The sequence below is a fragment of the Stigmatopora argus genome, chromosome 3 (assembly GCF_051989625.1).
Source record: "Stigmatopora argus isolate UIUO_Sarg chromosome 3, RoL_Sarg_1.0, whole genome shotgun sequence".
Classification (NCBI taxonomy): domain Eukaryota; kingdom Metazoa; phylum Chordata; class Actinopteri; order Syngnathiformes; family Syngnathidae; genus Stigmatopora; species Stigmatopora argus.
The window spans coordinates 7,053,012-7,067,841 of NC_135389.1; the positions used below are offsets into that span (position 1 = coordinate 7,053,012).

The 14,830-nt window shown below is 39.0% G+C and overlaps 2 protein-coding genes across 2 annotated transcripts in view; both read left to right on the forward strand.

Annotated features, from left to right (window-relative positions):
• Positions 1–14,471, forward strand: part of necab2 (N-terminal EF-hand calcium binding protein 2) — an 89,516-nt gene extending 75,045 nt beyond the window's left edge. The window contains exons 10-13 of the mRNA XM_077595659.1: positions 1,858–1,970; positions 3,549–3,626; positions 3,989–4,080; positions 9,858–14,471. Coding sequence (XP_077451785.1) covers positions 1,858–1,970; positions 3,549–3,626; positions 3,989–4,080; positions 9,858–9,886 — 312 coding nt within the window. The 3' untranslated portion in view covers positions 9,887–14,471. The remainder of the gene's footprint in view (positions 1–1,857; positions 1,971–3,548; positions 3,627–3,988; positions 4,081–9,857) is intronic.
• Positions 6,440–14,830, forward strand: part of LOC144071003 (general transcription factor II-I repeat domain-containing protein 2A-like) — a 61,927-nt gene continuing 53,536 nt past the window's right edge. Inside the window, exon 1 of the mRNA XM_077595660.1 lies at positions 6,440–9,061. Coding sequence (XP_077451786.1) covers positions 7,661–8,677 — 1,017 coding nt within the window. The 5' untranslated portion in view covers positions 6,440–7,660 and the 3' untranslated portion in view covers positions 8,678–9,061. The remainder of the gene's footprint in view (positions 9,062–14,830) is intronic.

Consider the following 14,830-nt stretch of genomic DNA (forward strand, 5'->3'; position numbering starts at 1 on the left):
ATGTATAGAGAGACTACACATACATAAACATTGCAAAGTCTTTAAAAGTCGCATTTTCTTAATGGTATTCTACCAAAATGTCCAAAATTACCTCAAAATACAGCATTTCACTCATTTCCTTACCGTTTTTGTAAATATTCACAGAGTAAATCCCCAGCTTTTGGGTATCAATATAAAAATTCCCTTTTGCAAACCCATTCTACATCTCAGACTTAAATTTATGCCCCTTTGTATTTAGCTCAGTTGTTGTGGTGCTCCCATTTTAGTGACCTGGGTCAGCTTTGGCAACCTCTGAAAAGCTAAATGCAATCTTTGTCTCATGTGCTAAAATGAGGCAGAGAAGGTGTTAAAAATGTCTATTATATAAGCTTGATATAAACTCATTGCCTTTATATAAACTCATTGCCATGTGAAGATACTGGCTTCTGATTGGTCTTTGCGCACCTTGTGTTGTTTACATTTTCTCAAGGGTAGCACAATGCATATTCTATCTCATAGCCTGTATATTTTGTAAATTGGACTTTGACTGTTCTATGCAAACAGTCCTCAGGGACAAGTAAATAAACTGGAAGATTGTAATGAGAGACACAGATCGCGCTGAGAACATTATGTTCCATAGCAATCAATTATGCCGGTCTTAATTTTTACTAATAAAGTATCATTAATTTACTCCCCTCTGAGGCTATGATTGCTGGGGACTTATGAATGTTATACTTATTGTGAACTTGGATCAGCAGCACAATTTCCTCAAAAACGAAAGGAAAAGGAGGAGAAAAAAGAAAATAGTGATTTTATCTTAAACAGCTCTTAAGACAGATTTATTCTTATGACTATAAATATTGTGTTTTGGGGGGTATTCCAACTATACAGTTTCATAAACTGTAATTATTCTTTGTTGTTATTAATTGAAGGGCGGCTCGGCGGGTGAGTGGTTAGCGCGTCGGCCTCACACAGGGAGGTCTGGGTTCAAATCCTGGTCGGTCCACCTGTGTGGAGTTTGCATGTTCTCCCCTGGCCTGCGTGGGTTTTCTCTGGGTACTCCAGTTTCCTCCCACGTTCTAAAGACATGCATGGTAGGCTGATTGGACACTAAATTGCCCCTAGGTATGAGTGGGAGCGTGAATGGTTGTTTGTCTCCTTGTGCCCTGCGATTGGCTGGCCACCAATTCAGGGTGTCCCCCGCCTCTGGCCCGAAGTCAGCTGGGATAGGCTCCAGCACCCCCCATGACCCTGGTGAGGATAAAGAGGTTCCGAAAATTAGATAAGATGAGACGTTATTAATTGAATATATTGTAAAGAAATACTAATGCCAAATTCACTGTGTGTAATAGCTTCTGAAAACCATAAATAAAGCCAGATAAACACATGCAAACCTTAACTTATTTTTCATTTTTCAGGCACATTTTGCTTTTAATTCTGCCCTCATTGTCATGCTGATTTCCTTTTATTTATTTTAGCCTCTCTTGCTGCAACAATACTGCATTGTCTGGCATTGCATGGTATTGCGAGAAACTGTCGTTTTCAAAACCGTGGAATCCTGAGAGCGTAATAAAGTTTAATGCATTTAGTAAATTTTGTTCCTCCTAGATCCTTCTGTAAGTGGGTCAAAAACGACCCACATACTTCTCCTGTGGAACTCTATGGTAAACTAAAATAGCGGGAGAACACACATTGTATATATGAAGGTTTTTTTGTAGGTCTAGGATCCTCTTACATATTTTTTACATTAAAATAAATATTTTCAAAGATGTTCTGGAAGATGCAATGAAAACATAATTTAGTATAATTAAAATAATATTTTGATAAATGTGAATGGGTAAAAATATTGACTTAACATCATAATTTTTTTCTTTCCAGTCATTATTGCTGATTCGTCAAGAGATGGTGGTTTCACAGAAAAAGCTTGCTGACTACTGTGAGGCGCTGAAGCAATACCTGAAGAATGTCTCAACTCAGAGGGACTGCTTTCAGTATGACACTTTTAACTGGTCTTTTTTCACCCTTACTTGTGTTATTTAAAGCTTCAGAAGTCTTTCAACATCATACAAATATGATTTTTCCTCAATTGAAACTTTCTAAAGTTATCAACCTTGTATTCTCACGTCATCAACTCTACTAGTGAAGCAAAACTGACCTTGCTTATAATCCTCAGCCCTATTACCTAAAATATACAGTATTAGCAGTCAGATATTATGTGCTAGGGCTCTAATAAGAACATTGTAATCTGATACAACCATACCATGGTTATGTGGAACATTTCCTACAAGAGCTAACATGTTTTTTCCTAGAAAGAAGCCTAAATATATTTCTTAGCAGTGAGATGACAAATAGAATTTATACACTATGCCCAATAGTAAGAGTCTATGAATGTAAATGTGAAGACATAAATATTTGGCGGCCCAGTGGGCAAGCGGTTAGCGTGTCGGCCTCATAGTTCTGGGGTTGTTGATGTTAGGGGAGATTGGTAGATGGATGGATGGAAGGAAGGAAGGTAGGATGCATGGATGGATGGATGGATGGATGGTTGGATGGGAGAGAGGGAGGGTCGGATAGATGGATGGATGGAAGCAAGGTTGGTTGGAAGGATGCAAGCAAGGTTGGTTGGACGGATAGAAGCAAAGGTTGGTTGGACGGATGGAAGCAAGGTTGGTTGGACGGATGGAAGCAAGGTTGGTTGGACGAATGGAAGCAAGGTTGGTTGGACGGATGGAAGCAGGGTTGGTTGGACGGATGGAAGCAAGGTTGGTTGGATGGATGGAAGCCAGGTTGGTTGGATGGATGGATGGGAGGCTGGGAGGGATGGGTGGATGGTTGGTGGATGGATGGATGGATTAATGAATTAATATATACATATTTATCATATCCTGCACATTTCATTCCACTGGTTCTAACGAATAATACAGCTCTTCGACCACACCTCAATGAGAACACTGTAAGCATGTCTCATGTCAAAAAAGATATGTTTGCCCCCCGCCCAAAAAAAATGTTGAGATGTTACAATATATAATGTACAAAAATGGTATCCCCTTTATTCAGATGACAAACATTGAAAAAGCCAAATCTAAATCACATCACTCTAATAAAAGGAAAAGCATACCACTCATGTCAACTTTTAAAACTTTTCATCTCAACAAGTGTTTTAAAGAAGGGAAACAATTTTTTCAATATTTCGTCTCGTAATCTCTCAACTATTTCTTGTCATATGTTTTTTTTATTCAGTGACTTTTAAGTCACTAAAACATAAATTGGTCCCTATTGTGTCCTATTTTCAACTTATATAATTGTAACAAGCCACCTGATGTAGAGGTTCACTCGCCTGATTTCGTTGCGGTCATGCGCGGTCTCAATTCCCGCTGCTGGCAGTATGATTGAGTGCGGTTGTCTGTCTCTCTATTCCCCCTACGACTGACTGGTGACCAATCTAGGGTGTATAGTCTGTCTTTCGCCCAAGGATGGGCGGGATGAAAGATGAATGAATGCTTTAAACATTCATTACGGTGTCCTTACCCTGTACACGACATTTCCCAATATGTTGAACTCTTTTCCAGTGTGACTGCGGTGCGACTGCCAGATGGTTTATCCTTTGTCATTTATGAGTTCTGGGACGGAGAAGAGGAGTGGAAAAGGTATGATATTCGACAAATTAGGTGATTTTCTATTATATGAAGACTAAAAACAGCAGCAGCAGAGTAATGCATACATTAGAATGCTAAGAAAATAATCCTGCTTGACATTTCAAACATGATTGAATTGAAAATTCAATTATGAAAGTCTAGAAATTCTAAATGTGACAAGGCTTGCTGGTATTGATGCACCCTACTGCCTATAGTTTCTACTTTGTCACTTGCATACAGTATGTCTACCAGATACTCTTTGCCATTAATATTTCAGTTCTACAGAAATAGCCAAGCCCTATATTTTGCAGGGTGAGTGTTTGTCTGTCTGGATGTGCAAATTTAACCACATTTCCTGGCCACTGTGTTTCTAGGCATCTACAGTCAAGCCCCAACAAAGCCTTTCAGCATGTAAAAGTCGACACGCTGTGCCAGCCAGAGGCCATTTCCTCTGTCGCCGTGCCAGGTTGGTGCTTTAATAAGGTGTTTGAAGACAGAATTAGGTCATGCAGATTTTTGGTTTTCTGGATGACACTTCTACCACGTTTAAACATAAATGAATCCACATTGAGATATTACACATTAATTTCATTAATAACAAAATGTTCCTGAATTTCCCAATCCATTCAAACTATTCCAACTTCCAAAGGTTCATAAAACACGCAACATAAGGAAATAGTAACGTTTTTAACCGACTGAATGTCACACTTTTACATAGTAAATCCAGGCCTGTGATTTATACTGAAATTCATGTATTTTTTTGTTTTCTGTTGTCTTTTTAAAAGTTTTTTAATTTGCATAGACAGTCGACTACGAGAAGAGTTCTTAGGGCATCCCCTTTACATTCATGGTTAGCAGTCATAAATGATACTGAACTGTTGATTTGCTTCCCCATTTAAGAAAAGAGTTTACACTTTTTTGCGTGTTGCTCCCATTCCTTAGCATCCCGTAGTCCAGAGTTTCTCAACCTTTTTTGAGCTGCGGCACACATTTTTTAATTGAAAAGATCTCAAGGGACACCACTATCTGAAAATCTTTTAATTCAAAACTATGTCGCACATATTAATAAAAGTCATTCTCATCAAAGTTTTCTCAGCAGGAATCACACAAACCTCAAAATTATTCCAAAATCTAATTTTCACACTGACCTAATGTCACCAAAAGTTTATGTCTGCGGACCCTGAACAACTTCCCGTTCGAGTGATGCAAAAATAAGTAAAGTAATGTTTTTAATCGCATAATTTTATGACTTTTCTCCAAATATTACTTAAATATCCACAAAAAAAATGCCAGAGAAACCAAACGACTTCTGGTTCATGTTAGAGAAAAATAAGCAACAAAATGACTGTTTCACAATTTGAATCTTGTAATATTATAATCTATTATTTAACGTTCATCATGTTTTGATCTTAACCTTGTTATAGTTCAATTTTAATCTCTTTATATTCATATTAATTTTTCTCTCTGAATATTACATTGTATGACTTCTTGCAATTTCCCGCGGCACACCTGACCATTGGCTACGGCACGCTAGTGTGGTTGGGAAACACTGCCTTAGTCCTACATCATTCATTTTTTAAAATGCTTACCCAAACAAAATTTGCAGATGAGATGAAGAGAGTGTTTTTTTTTAGAATATACCCCAGATGGCACCAGCTAATTGCTCGGATCATGCAGTGACATCTAATAAGTTTTATGTAACTTTTGTTTTTGCTTTCCAATCTTTTCTTTTTGGAAACCACTGACAGATGCTAGCCCAAGAATACACAATGAAGAAGAAGAAAAAATACATAAATCGCACTGGATTATAAATGGCATTTTTGGGCTGATTTATTTATTTTTTTGTATCAAAAACTAAGAGCAAACATATATACAGTAATAGTAAAATGGAGAACAACAGGCTAAGAAGGGATCTGCTTACAGAATAGTATTTCTATAGCCCAAAAAAAGAAACAAATCAATACAACAGAACAGACTGTGGGTGGTCAGAGATATTTAAAAAAACATAAGTCGACTAGAGCCAAACTATGACAAAACTGAAAAATATCAGTTGCTGTTTACAGAAAATAAATTTGAATATAGAATAAGATGAAAAAAATAAACATTAGCATGTTCTAGCAATCACACAACACTCTCTCATGCTCATTTGCTTTGCTTGCGCTGATTAAGCAGGTGTATTCAACTCTAAGTAAATGCAGTAAATGCAAATTGAAAATGCAAATGTAAGGTAGTTTCAACAGCCATTTTCAATACATCGGAACAGCACAGTAACGATTCTCTGGCCGCCATTGAATCCTCACCATTTCTAAAAATCTTTTATTTAGAGGAGGTCACTATTGATGTCGTGGTGCATTTGCCTCACTTTGACACAGTGCAGAATTGATTCCTGCACAGTGAGGGTGTGAATGTGAGTGCTAATGGTTTTCTGTCTCTGAATGTGTCAGTTTAAGAACTAGCCTGCCTTTCGAATATGCTCCAGCAACCCGAGATTCTGACCGGTATAGGCGATGTAAAAAAAAATGGATGGATTGATGAACGGACGGATGAACATAGTGGCAAGAATAACCCGTACCATTTAAGTGCCACTTAAAGTAAAACATGTAAACAAGGCATAGTTTAAAATGTTGAAAAACAATCAAATACATTAATTTGTTTTCAGAACCGCGTTATCCTCACTAGGGTCACGGTGTTGGGCTAGAGCAGGGGTCTCAAACTTGCGGCCCGCGGGCCAACTGCGGCCCGCGGGACGATAATTTGCGGCCCCCGTCTTAATATGAAAGATCGATTTTTTTTTTTTAAATTTTTTTTTTTTTTTTTTTTTTTTTTTTTTACCCCTTTCCCCATGATGGCGCCGTTTAAGTGGCAGCCAGTGGCAGTAGCTCTGTCCACTCATGTTTTTCTTGTTTTACAGCATGTTTTACATGAAAAATTAGAGGGAACATTGACATGCACCTGCTTGTGGCAGGTGTGATACTGGTGTGCCGATAGCGAGCAATGATGATGTCGTGACCGGATGATTCGCCTAAAGACGTTTCGCCGACGGACGTTTGACAGACGGACAGGTCGTGCTAGTATTTGTTAGTTTAATGATTAAATACAAATACTAGTATTTGTATTTAATCATTAAACGCTGTTTTCAGCTGGATTTGACCGAATTTGAGAGCATTTTGAGCCGTTTGGCGAATGGACGTCTATAGACATTTTTTTGCCTCCATCGCGATATCATCCAGTATTTGTATTTAATCATTAAATGCTGTTTTAGGATGGATTTGACCCGATTGCTGTCATTTTACGGCTCGGTTCTGCTACATCTGCCTGCCCAAGAGTGCTTATTCCCGGACTGCCATTGATGGTAGACGAACATTGATTTTTACTATAATTTGGACAACACCGGCGGCGGGCCGGATTAAAAATCCTAACGGGCCGTATATGGCCCGCGGGCCGAGGTTGAAAAACTTGTACACACACGATCCGGTGGGGCGAGCGTTCGAATCCCGTTTCGGCGAAACCTCTGTTCGGCCGAATGAACGTTCGGTGGAACGTCCATTCGGCGACCTGCCTGTCTGTCAAACGTCCGTTGGCGAAACGTCTTTAGGCGAATCATCCGAGTACCGATGATGTCGCTCACACTGGTACTCAGTGCGCTCAGGGAGGTTGTCTTTCTGCTCAGACCAACAAAAAATTAGAGGGAACTTTGGTTCGGAGCTGAATGAACCAATCACGGTGAGGTATACGGCTCTGGAGGGCGGGACATCGGCCGGGCTGTCCAGTGCCTCGCTCACTCACTCATTCCTCCAATCAGCTGGGCGGAGGAGAAGCCGTGAGGCCGATCACTCCGCTCGGCGCGCACACTCCTCCGCTGCTCTCAGCATAGAACTGAATGAGGCGCTATGATCCGTGATCCAGCCTGTGTCAGTGTCTGTAGCCATATCCGCGATTGAAACGGAGAGCGAAAGTGCACATGCGCCACAAACCCGCGCGACTGAATGTGAAAGATCAACCCGAGACTCATTCCAAGTGGAAAAACATATTACAGAGCCCCAGAGATGTCTCTTTCAAAGCCTGCCGTGAAGAGAAAGGTCGGTGATGAGCACAGACAGTTTCAAGAAAAGTGGGGAGTGCAATATTTCTTTGTTGAACACAGGGGCACCCCGACGTGTCTCATTTACACTGAAAAAGTTGCGGTGCACAAGGAATACAATTTGAAACGTAATTGTACTATGAGACATGCTGAGGAGTACGAAAAATACCAGGGAGATGAGAGAGCCAACCAGGTTGCCAGTCTTAAAACACGTCTTCTGAGGCAACAGGATCTCTTCAAGAAGGCTACCAAAGACAGTAATGCAGCAGTCAAAGCTAGCTACGCCGTTTGTGAGTTGATTGATCCTGTGCTAAGTGATCCCAAATGGCTCATGGACTTGGCTTTTCTTGTTGATATCACACATGAGCTTAATGTACTGAACAAGAAGCTACAAGGCCAGGGGCAACTTGTCAGTGCTGCCTATGACAACGTGAGAGCATTCTGCACTAAACTTGTGTTATGGAAAGCCCAGCTCTCTCAGACAAACCTTTGCCATTTCCCAGCATGCAAGGCTCTCGTGGATGCAGGCACACCATTCAGTGGTGAGGAGTATGTTGAGGCCATTTCGAAGCTACAGGAGGAATTTGATCACAGATTTGCAGACTTCAAGACACACAAAGCCACATTTCAAATTTTTGCGGACCCCTTCTCCTTTGATGTGCAAGATGCCCCTCCTGAGCTTCAAATGGAGCTCATTGACCTGCAGTGCAACTCTGCACTCAAAGCCAAGTTCAGGCAGGTGAGTGGAGAAGCAGACAAGCTTGGGCAATTTTTGAGAGAGTTGACCCCCAGCTTCCCTGAACTTTCCCGAAGGTTCAAGCGGACCATGTGCCTTTTTGGGAGCACATACTTGTGTGAGAAGCTCTTCTCCACCTTGAACTTCAATAAGTCCAAGTACAGGTCCAGACTTACTGATGAGCATCTTCAAGCTCTACTGAGGGTCTCCACTGCTTCCTCCCTCAAGCCAAATGTGACTATGTGAGAAGAAGCGCTGCCAGGTCTCTAGCAGCAAGGAGTAGGCAAGAGAAGCCGTGTTCAGAATATTTCATGTTCAATGTTCCATTCAAGTTCAGAAAGTTAAAGGTTAAAGAGCTGTTAATACAGACATTTGAAACGGAATAAAAATAATTCATTTTCTCTACTTAGCCAGCCAGTGTATATCTACTGTATGCTCATTAGTATTATTTGGTTTTGTATTACTGATTGATTTATTTTTTATTCATCTTTAAGTTAATTTATTTAATTCATTATTTTTTGTTAAAAAATAAAGATATTTGATAACGTTGGAATGTTTTATCAGTGCTTTTCTTGTGGAAATCCTGATGCGGCCCAGTCTCACCCAGACTCGGCCTCTAGCGGCCCCCAGGTAAATTGAGTTCGAGACCCCTGGGCTAGAGCCTATCTCAGCTGACTTTAGGCCAGAGGCAGGGGACACCCCTAATTGGTGGCCAGCCAATCGCAGGGCACAAGGAGACAAACAACAATTCACGCTCACACTCATACCTAGGGGCAATTTAGAGTGTCCAATCAGCCTACCATACATGTCTTTGGAATGTGGGAGGAAACCGGAGTACCCGGAGAAAACCCACGCAGGCCCAGGGAGAACATGCAAACTCCACACAGGTGGACCGACTTGGATTTGAACCTGGGCCTCCCACTGTGAGGCCGACGCACTAACCACTCATCCACCAGGCCGCCCTCAAGTACAGAAAGTATAGTTAAAATACAATAAAAATCGTAAACATTTGAACGATTTGAATCATGCACTGGCTTTGTCGTGCCTTGCTTAATTAGAGTCGTCGAATATCGGTGTACTAACTACCGCTTTTCATGTTAAGTTGCACACACTAAAGCTGCAGAATGATATCAATACAAGAAAGATGATTAGTTGAGTAATTTTTTAATGCTATGTTTGCGGCAATTTCAGACTATGTTTTTTATGTTACTTTCTAATGTTTGTTGAGTAGAGTCCTAAAGTTTTTACTTTGTAAAACATGTTTTACTGAAACATGGCACGAAATTAAGTCATACCGGAACGGGCTGATTCCCTTTGTGAGGTAATGTATAAAACACTTGTTATTTTAATCCATCACATAATACCTGCACTGTCAGGTTCCCTCTGCTTAGTTTATGTCCAACTTCTTCATCGTCTGTTTACGCAGCCGCCTGGTGCAGTGTGAACAAGGCCTGAGCATGAATCTACCTAACTACACCCCAAGACTCTTGGACATCAAACCCTAGACCTTTTCCTTGCGTTCCTTCCCTTTCTCACTTCCTTCACCCCCCCAACACCCCCCCCCTCCCCAAACTTCTTGAAATACATGTTTACACAGTACAAATGAATGGTGTCAACTGCAGTGACGATTGAACAAAGTGCATTTTCCAAGAGTACATTTGCATCCAAACATTGTGGTTAACTGCTTCGTATTTAGGATAAGGTTGAATTCATGAGTTTTGTTCTCGCCAGTTGGAGTTTGTCATGTAGCATGGAGCCTTGGGTTAATATGTTTATGAAGCAGGAACCCGATTGATTCTGGTAAATTATTTTTGGCAATGCAGCCTTTTATAAACCTGCTCTAAATTTGTCACAGTAAGCTTATCCATGTAGCTGCAAGTATAGAAAGGTACTCATTTCACATTTGGTCAAGTGGACGGTGATATTCTGGAGTGGTTTCCTCTTGTTTTTTTCTTGTTGTGAGTTGCATTCGACGTAGTTTCCCCATCATCTGCTGTAGACTAAATATATTAATACATTAGTTAGTGTTAAACTTGCTGTGTCAACCATGTTTAGTTACTTTTAGTTTAAAAAAAGAAGCTTGCAGACAAAATGGCTGTGAAATTATACTAATTCAGAGCTGCCAACCTCCGTTCACCCCATTTCAGGGGTAACCTTGTCCCATTTTCTGAGTTTCTCCGGAGTGAATGCGATTCACGCAAAATCAATATGCGCTGAAGTCGCACAAGACGAATCATCCATCAGAACTTGTAACTCGGATGATTCAAAATGCTCTCGTGTTACCGAATTCTTCCAGTTTACAGTGCAGTTGAATCAAAATGGCGGAAGCTGTAGCGGTGGTGTGAATTTTGAGGCATTTAAATGGGAAATTTGGTACTTTTCCGAAATAGTTGCTTCAAAAAAATGTAAAGGACAATTTTTGGGGATTTACGGAGTTTAGGGAGGTTGTCCGGAGTCCCGGAGTTTGCCTTGCATTTCCGGGTAAACTCCTGACATTCCGGAGTAGTTGGCAGCTCTGCTAATTGTTGTTCTGAATATGCCGGAAGAAAAGTTCTCAACTTTAAATTGATGCTAAATTCAGTAAGTAATCCCAATCGCAATCAACAATTTCAAATGAGTCAACTCCCCATTGATTACCAAATGTACCAGAAATTTGACATAACTGAATCCTACTTAAAATATTGCCTGTTGAGTTGTCTTTCATCATGCCCTAATGTAATACTAAAATCAGGATTCATTTTTTTTCTTTTCTTTTTTTTAATGGGAATTTTCATCAGCATCCAACCCGGGTTTTACAAAACTTTTTTGAAACGGGTAAGGCATGGCCAAGGGTTCATCCATTGAGAAAGCTCTGACCCATCTTTGATGGTAGACATGATCGCCACCTGCAGGACACAGAAGTTCAGCCTAGGTGGAGGTTGCCAACATCCTCTACTACAAAATAATAGAGTCCTTTAATATTTACTTCTCGCATTATTACAGTCGTTCTTGGGCTCGTTTCAAAAAACACTATCATTATATTCACATGACAATCAATGGGTTAGAATTAAATTTTCAAATTTGAAAGACACAATAAATAATCATTAATTTTTGCTCCACTATGTTGGTCTGAAATTTAAGCATATTATGAGATTTTAAGACCACTTTCCTTTTGAAAAATGCAAATCTGATGATTTACATGATTGACGGATAACTTGCAACTAACGATAAGAAAATAATTGTACTTTTATAAATAAACCAAGGCTATCAGGGGACCATCATTATAATGTATGCTGCAGAAATATGCATGAAATTAAATATTTTATGAGAGCAATGGTATCAGCTGCCAGCCACCATTGTCCCGTGAATGGTCAACATTTTGTTTTGTTTTTTGGAGCTATTTCTTTGCAGACCCGTATCTCTATTTTTAGTGTACTTTGGGATTTATATTTTACACATTTTAAATGCATTCAGTTAGCTTTAATATCTGGGGAAAAAATATAAATAAGTGAGCTGTTTGGTCACTGTTAGATTTGGAGTCTGCTTCTACCTAAACAAAAGAGACAAGAAATATAGATACAATCTAGTTTGTTTTGCACTGTTAGTGTTGAATTGTCTAAGATGATTATCAGTATCTTCTAATAGCTGTGTGGGACTGGTAGTACTTGTATGTATGAATAATGTTGTTCAAATATGAGTAGATTTGTGTTACTTGAGTATTTTAGTGCTACGGTGCAAATCTTTTCTGAGTAAAGCTGGCAGTGGCTTCTCACACACGTGTTTCATACCATCGGAAACTCCTGACATTAATGATATAAAGCCTTAATAATCACAATATGGTACAGAAGGGTTCAATATTTTATGTTTCCCCTTCATTTCCTTAACCGGCCAGTAAATAAATTCACTGTGGAATATTTAATCAGACATGTTTACCCGATGTACAGCTTAGATTCCACAGGTTATAGCTGCTAAACACATTTAACTACTCAAAGCCAATGAAAGGGATTAACGGACAGAACTTAGTTGTTTAAAGAGGACATTCTATTCATCAGATAAGTTGGAAAACCTGAGTTGTTGGAAAAAATATATTCATTTAAATAAAAAAACTAGTATGATTGCAGCACGTGAACACAATAATATATTAGGCCAGTTAAGTTTAAATCTCAATCACTGCAGGGTTCTACAAACTACTTTTGTATGGTGAATAAGATCAAGATAAAAGGTGACACATATCTAAACTGTATTTACATATTTAACTACCCATTCTCACACAAACTAACGTTGTACAAGCATACCTATGCTACAAATATAGCATGAAGATTTCTTTCTTGAGCCTGATCAAAATACTACATTTCAACTATGATTTTAAAATAATCTTAAATCCATTTGATTTCATGTTAGGAGGTTAAGAATCTAGCCTTTGAAAAAAAGCACAATTTAAAATAGCTCAATAAATACTTGAATAACTTGAACTTCATGGTTGTTGGTTGATTTTCTTGATTTATTATATTTTGTAGTTTGAACTAACCCATTTGCACAGATTATATCAATGTTCCCTCTTTGATTGATAGCCATTGTGCCAACTTGTTTGATAATGGAGAGTATGCTTTTACAACGTGAATGAAGATGGCATCGCTATCAAGAAAACAATGGTTTCACTGGCAAATGCTTAAAAAAACATCTTTACTTACATTTGAGAAGCCACCGCACCATTACCACTTTCACAATTTAAGAGAATCCTATACAATCCTCTCATATATTCTTCCTTACAAAGATAATGTCCACTTTCAAAGGGGTATTCATTTAACAATACTATTAATGCTTCCGTGCCAATAAAATTTGTGTCAAATCTGAATCAACCAAGCTACTGTAATTGGAGGTGAGGCATGTTGGATGGTTTCACAATGTAATCGCTCCTGCACAATGTGTCCACTCCAATCAGCTCGATGGTAAATGAACGATCAGAATGCCAATCCTTTTTTCCATTGATATATTATGGAATGCCTTTCACTGTGCAACCTGTTTTGTTTTCTACTTTCGATATTCTCTGTGCTTGGTCATGAAACTAATAGTTACGCCTTTAAAGTCTAGTACAACAGGCCTTGACCGAATGTTTCCTGGCCATGACCTGCACTGCAGTACATGGAGACTTGGCCTTCTTTTGTTGTAGAACTGAGACACTGGATTTACCTCACTGAGTCTTAGTACCTAATTCCAGGTTCCAAGTCAGGTATTTGCCAAATTTCCCCCAAATCAAGGCAACCTTTTTTCCTTCTGTGACTGTGTTCTTTTCTATTCTTCAACTGAGTGCATGTAAACTGAATATTTAGTAACTTCTTTGCTGTAGTATTAGGTCATGCTACTCTTGAGGGTGGCCTCACAAGATACGATAACCGGGCTATTATTAGTATTAGTAGTACTTTTTTTTACAAACATACATGTTGGTAGAGGGATTCCACACCACAAAGATGAAGATAAATAAATAATATTTCTTCAGTATTGTAACAATGACACCTAACTTTCCTTAACATGCGTAAAAAAGGAATAAGCCTCCCCATATTAGTCCTTATTATTAAATTATTTCACATCGAGAACAAGTGTTATTCTGTTCCCATGGTATGTATTTTTTTTATTATATATTTCGTGTATGGTAGGCTACCTCTGATTTTTTTTTTTTTATGTTGAGATGTGCTCTTGTTCGTTTTACCTGCCAAGATAATCTGAAACAATTATCCTGTTCTGTGTCATATTACCAGATTTAAATGTCCTGGTTATGTTATGGTGTAAGGCCACCCTTATGGGTTTAGTGCATTTCCTTCATTCTTTTCCTCCTTTTTCTAGTCGTCCTATGAAGGAGACAGAGATGAAGATATATTATATACACATATATGACTAGAAATGTGGCATACAAGGATGGATATTACATTTTATGAGATTGTTTAACTATTAATGTATGTTTCTGTAAAACAGATCTAGTAGACATTGACGGGATGCAATATATTTGTCTAAATTCTAGAAAATGTAGAGTGATGCTAATTCAATAAAGCAACAAAACTGAAAATGCTTTACCTCCTTGCTAATAAATGCTTGCATTTTGAGTTCATATGATGCAGCTTACACAAAACATATTTTCAAAATACTATGGGTTTGAATTTCGAATGAAACATAAGTTTGATGTCAGCATCTCTTCTGGGTTCTTCATCAAAACACATTCCATGGTGCTTATCCTCACAATGATCGCGGAGGTGCTGGAGCTTATACCAGATAATGTTGGGAAGTAGGCTGGGTACACCCTGAGTTGGTTGCCAGCCATTTGCAGAGCACATATAGACAAGAAAAAATCATATGTGCACACATGCATACCTAGGGAAAATTTGGAGTGGTCAATCAGCATGCCACATATTTTGGTAATGTGGGAGG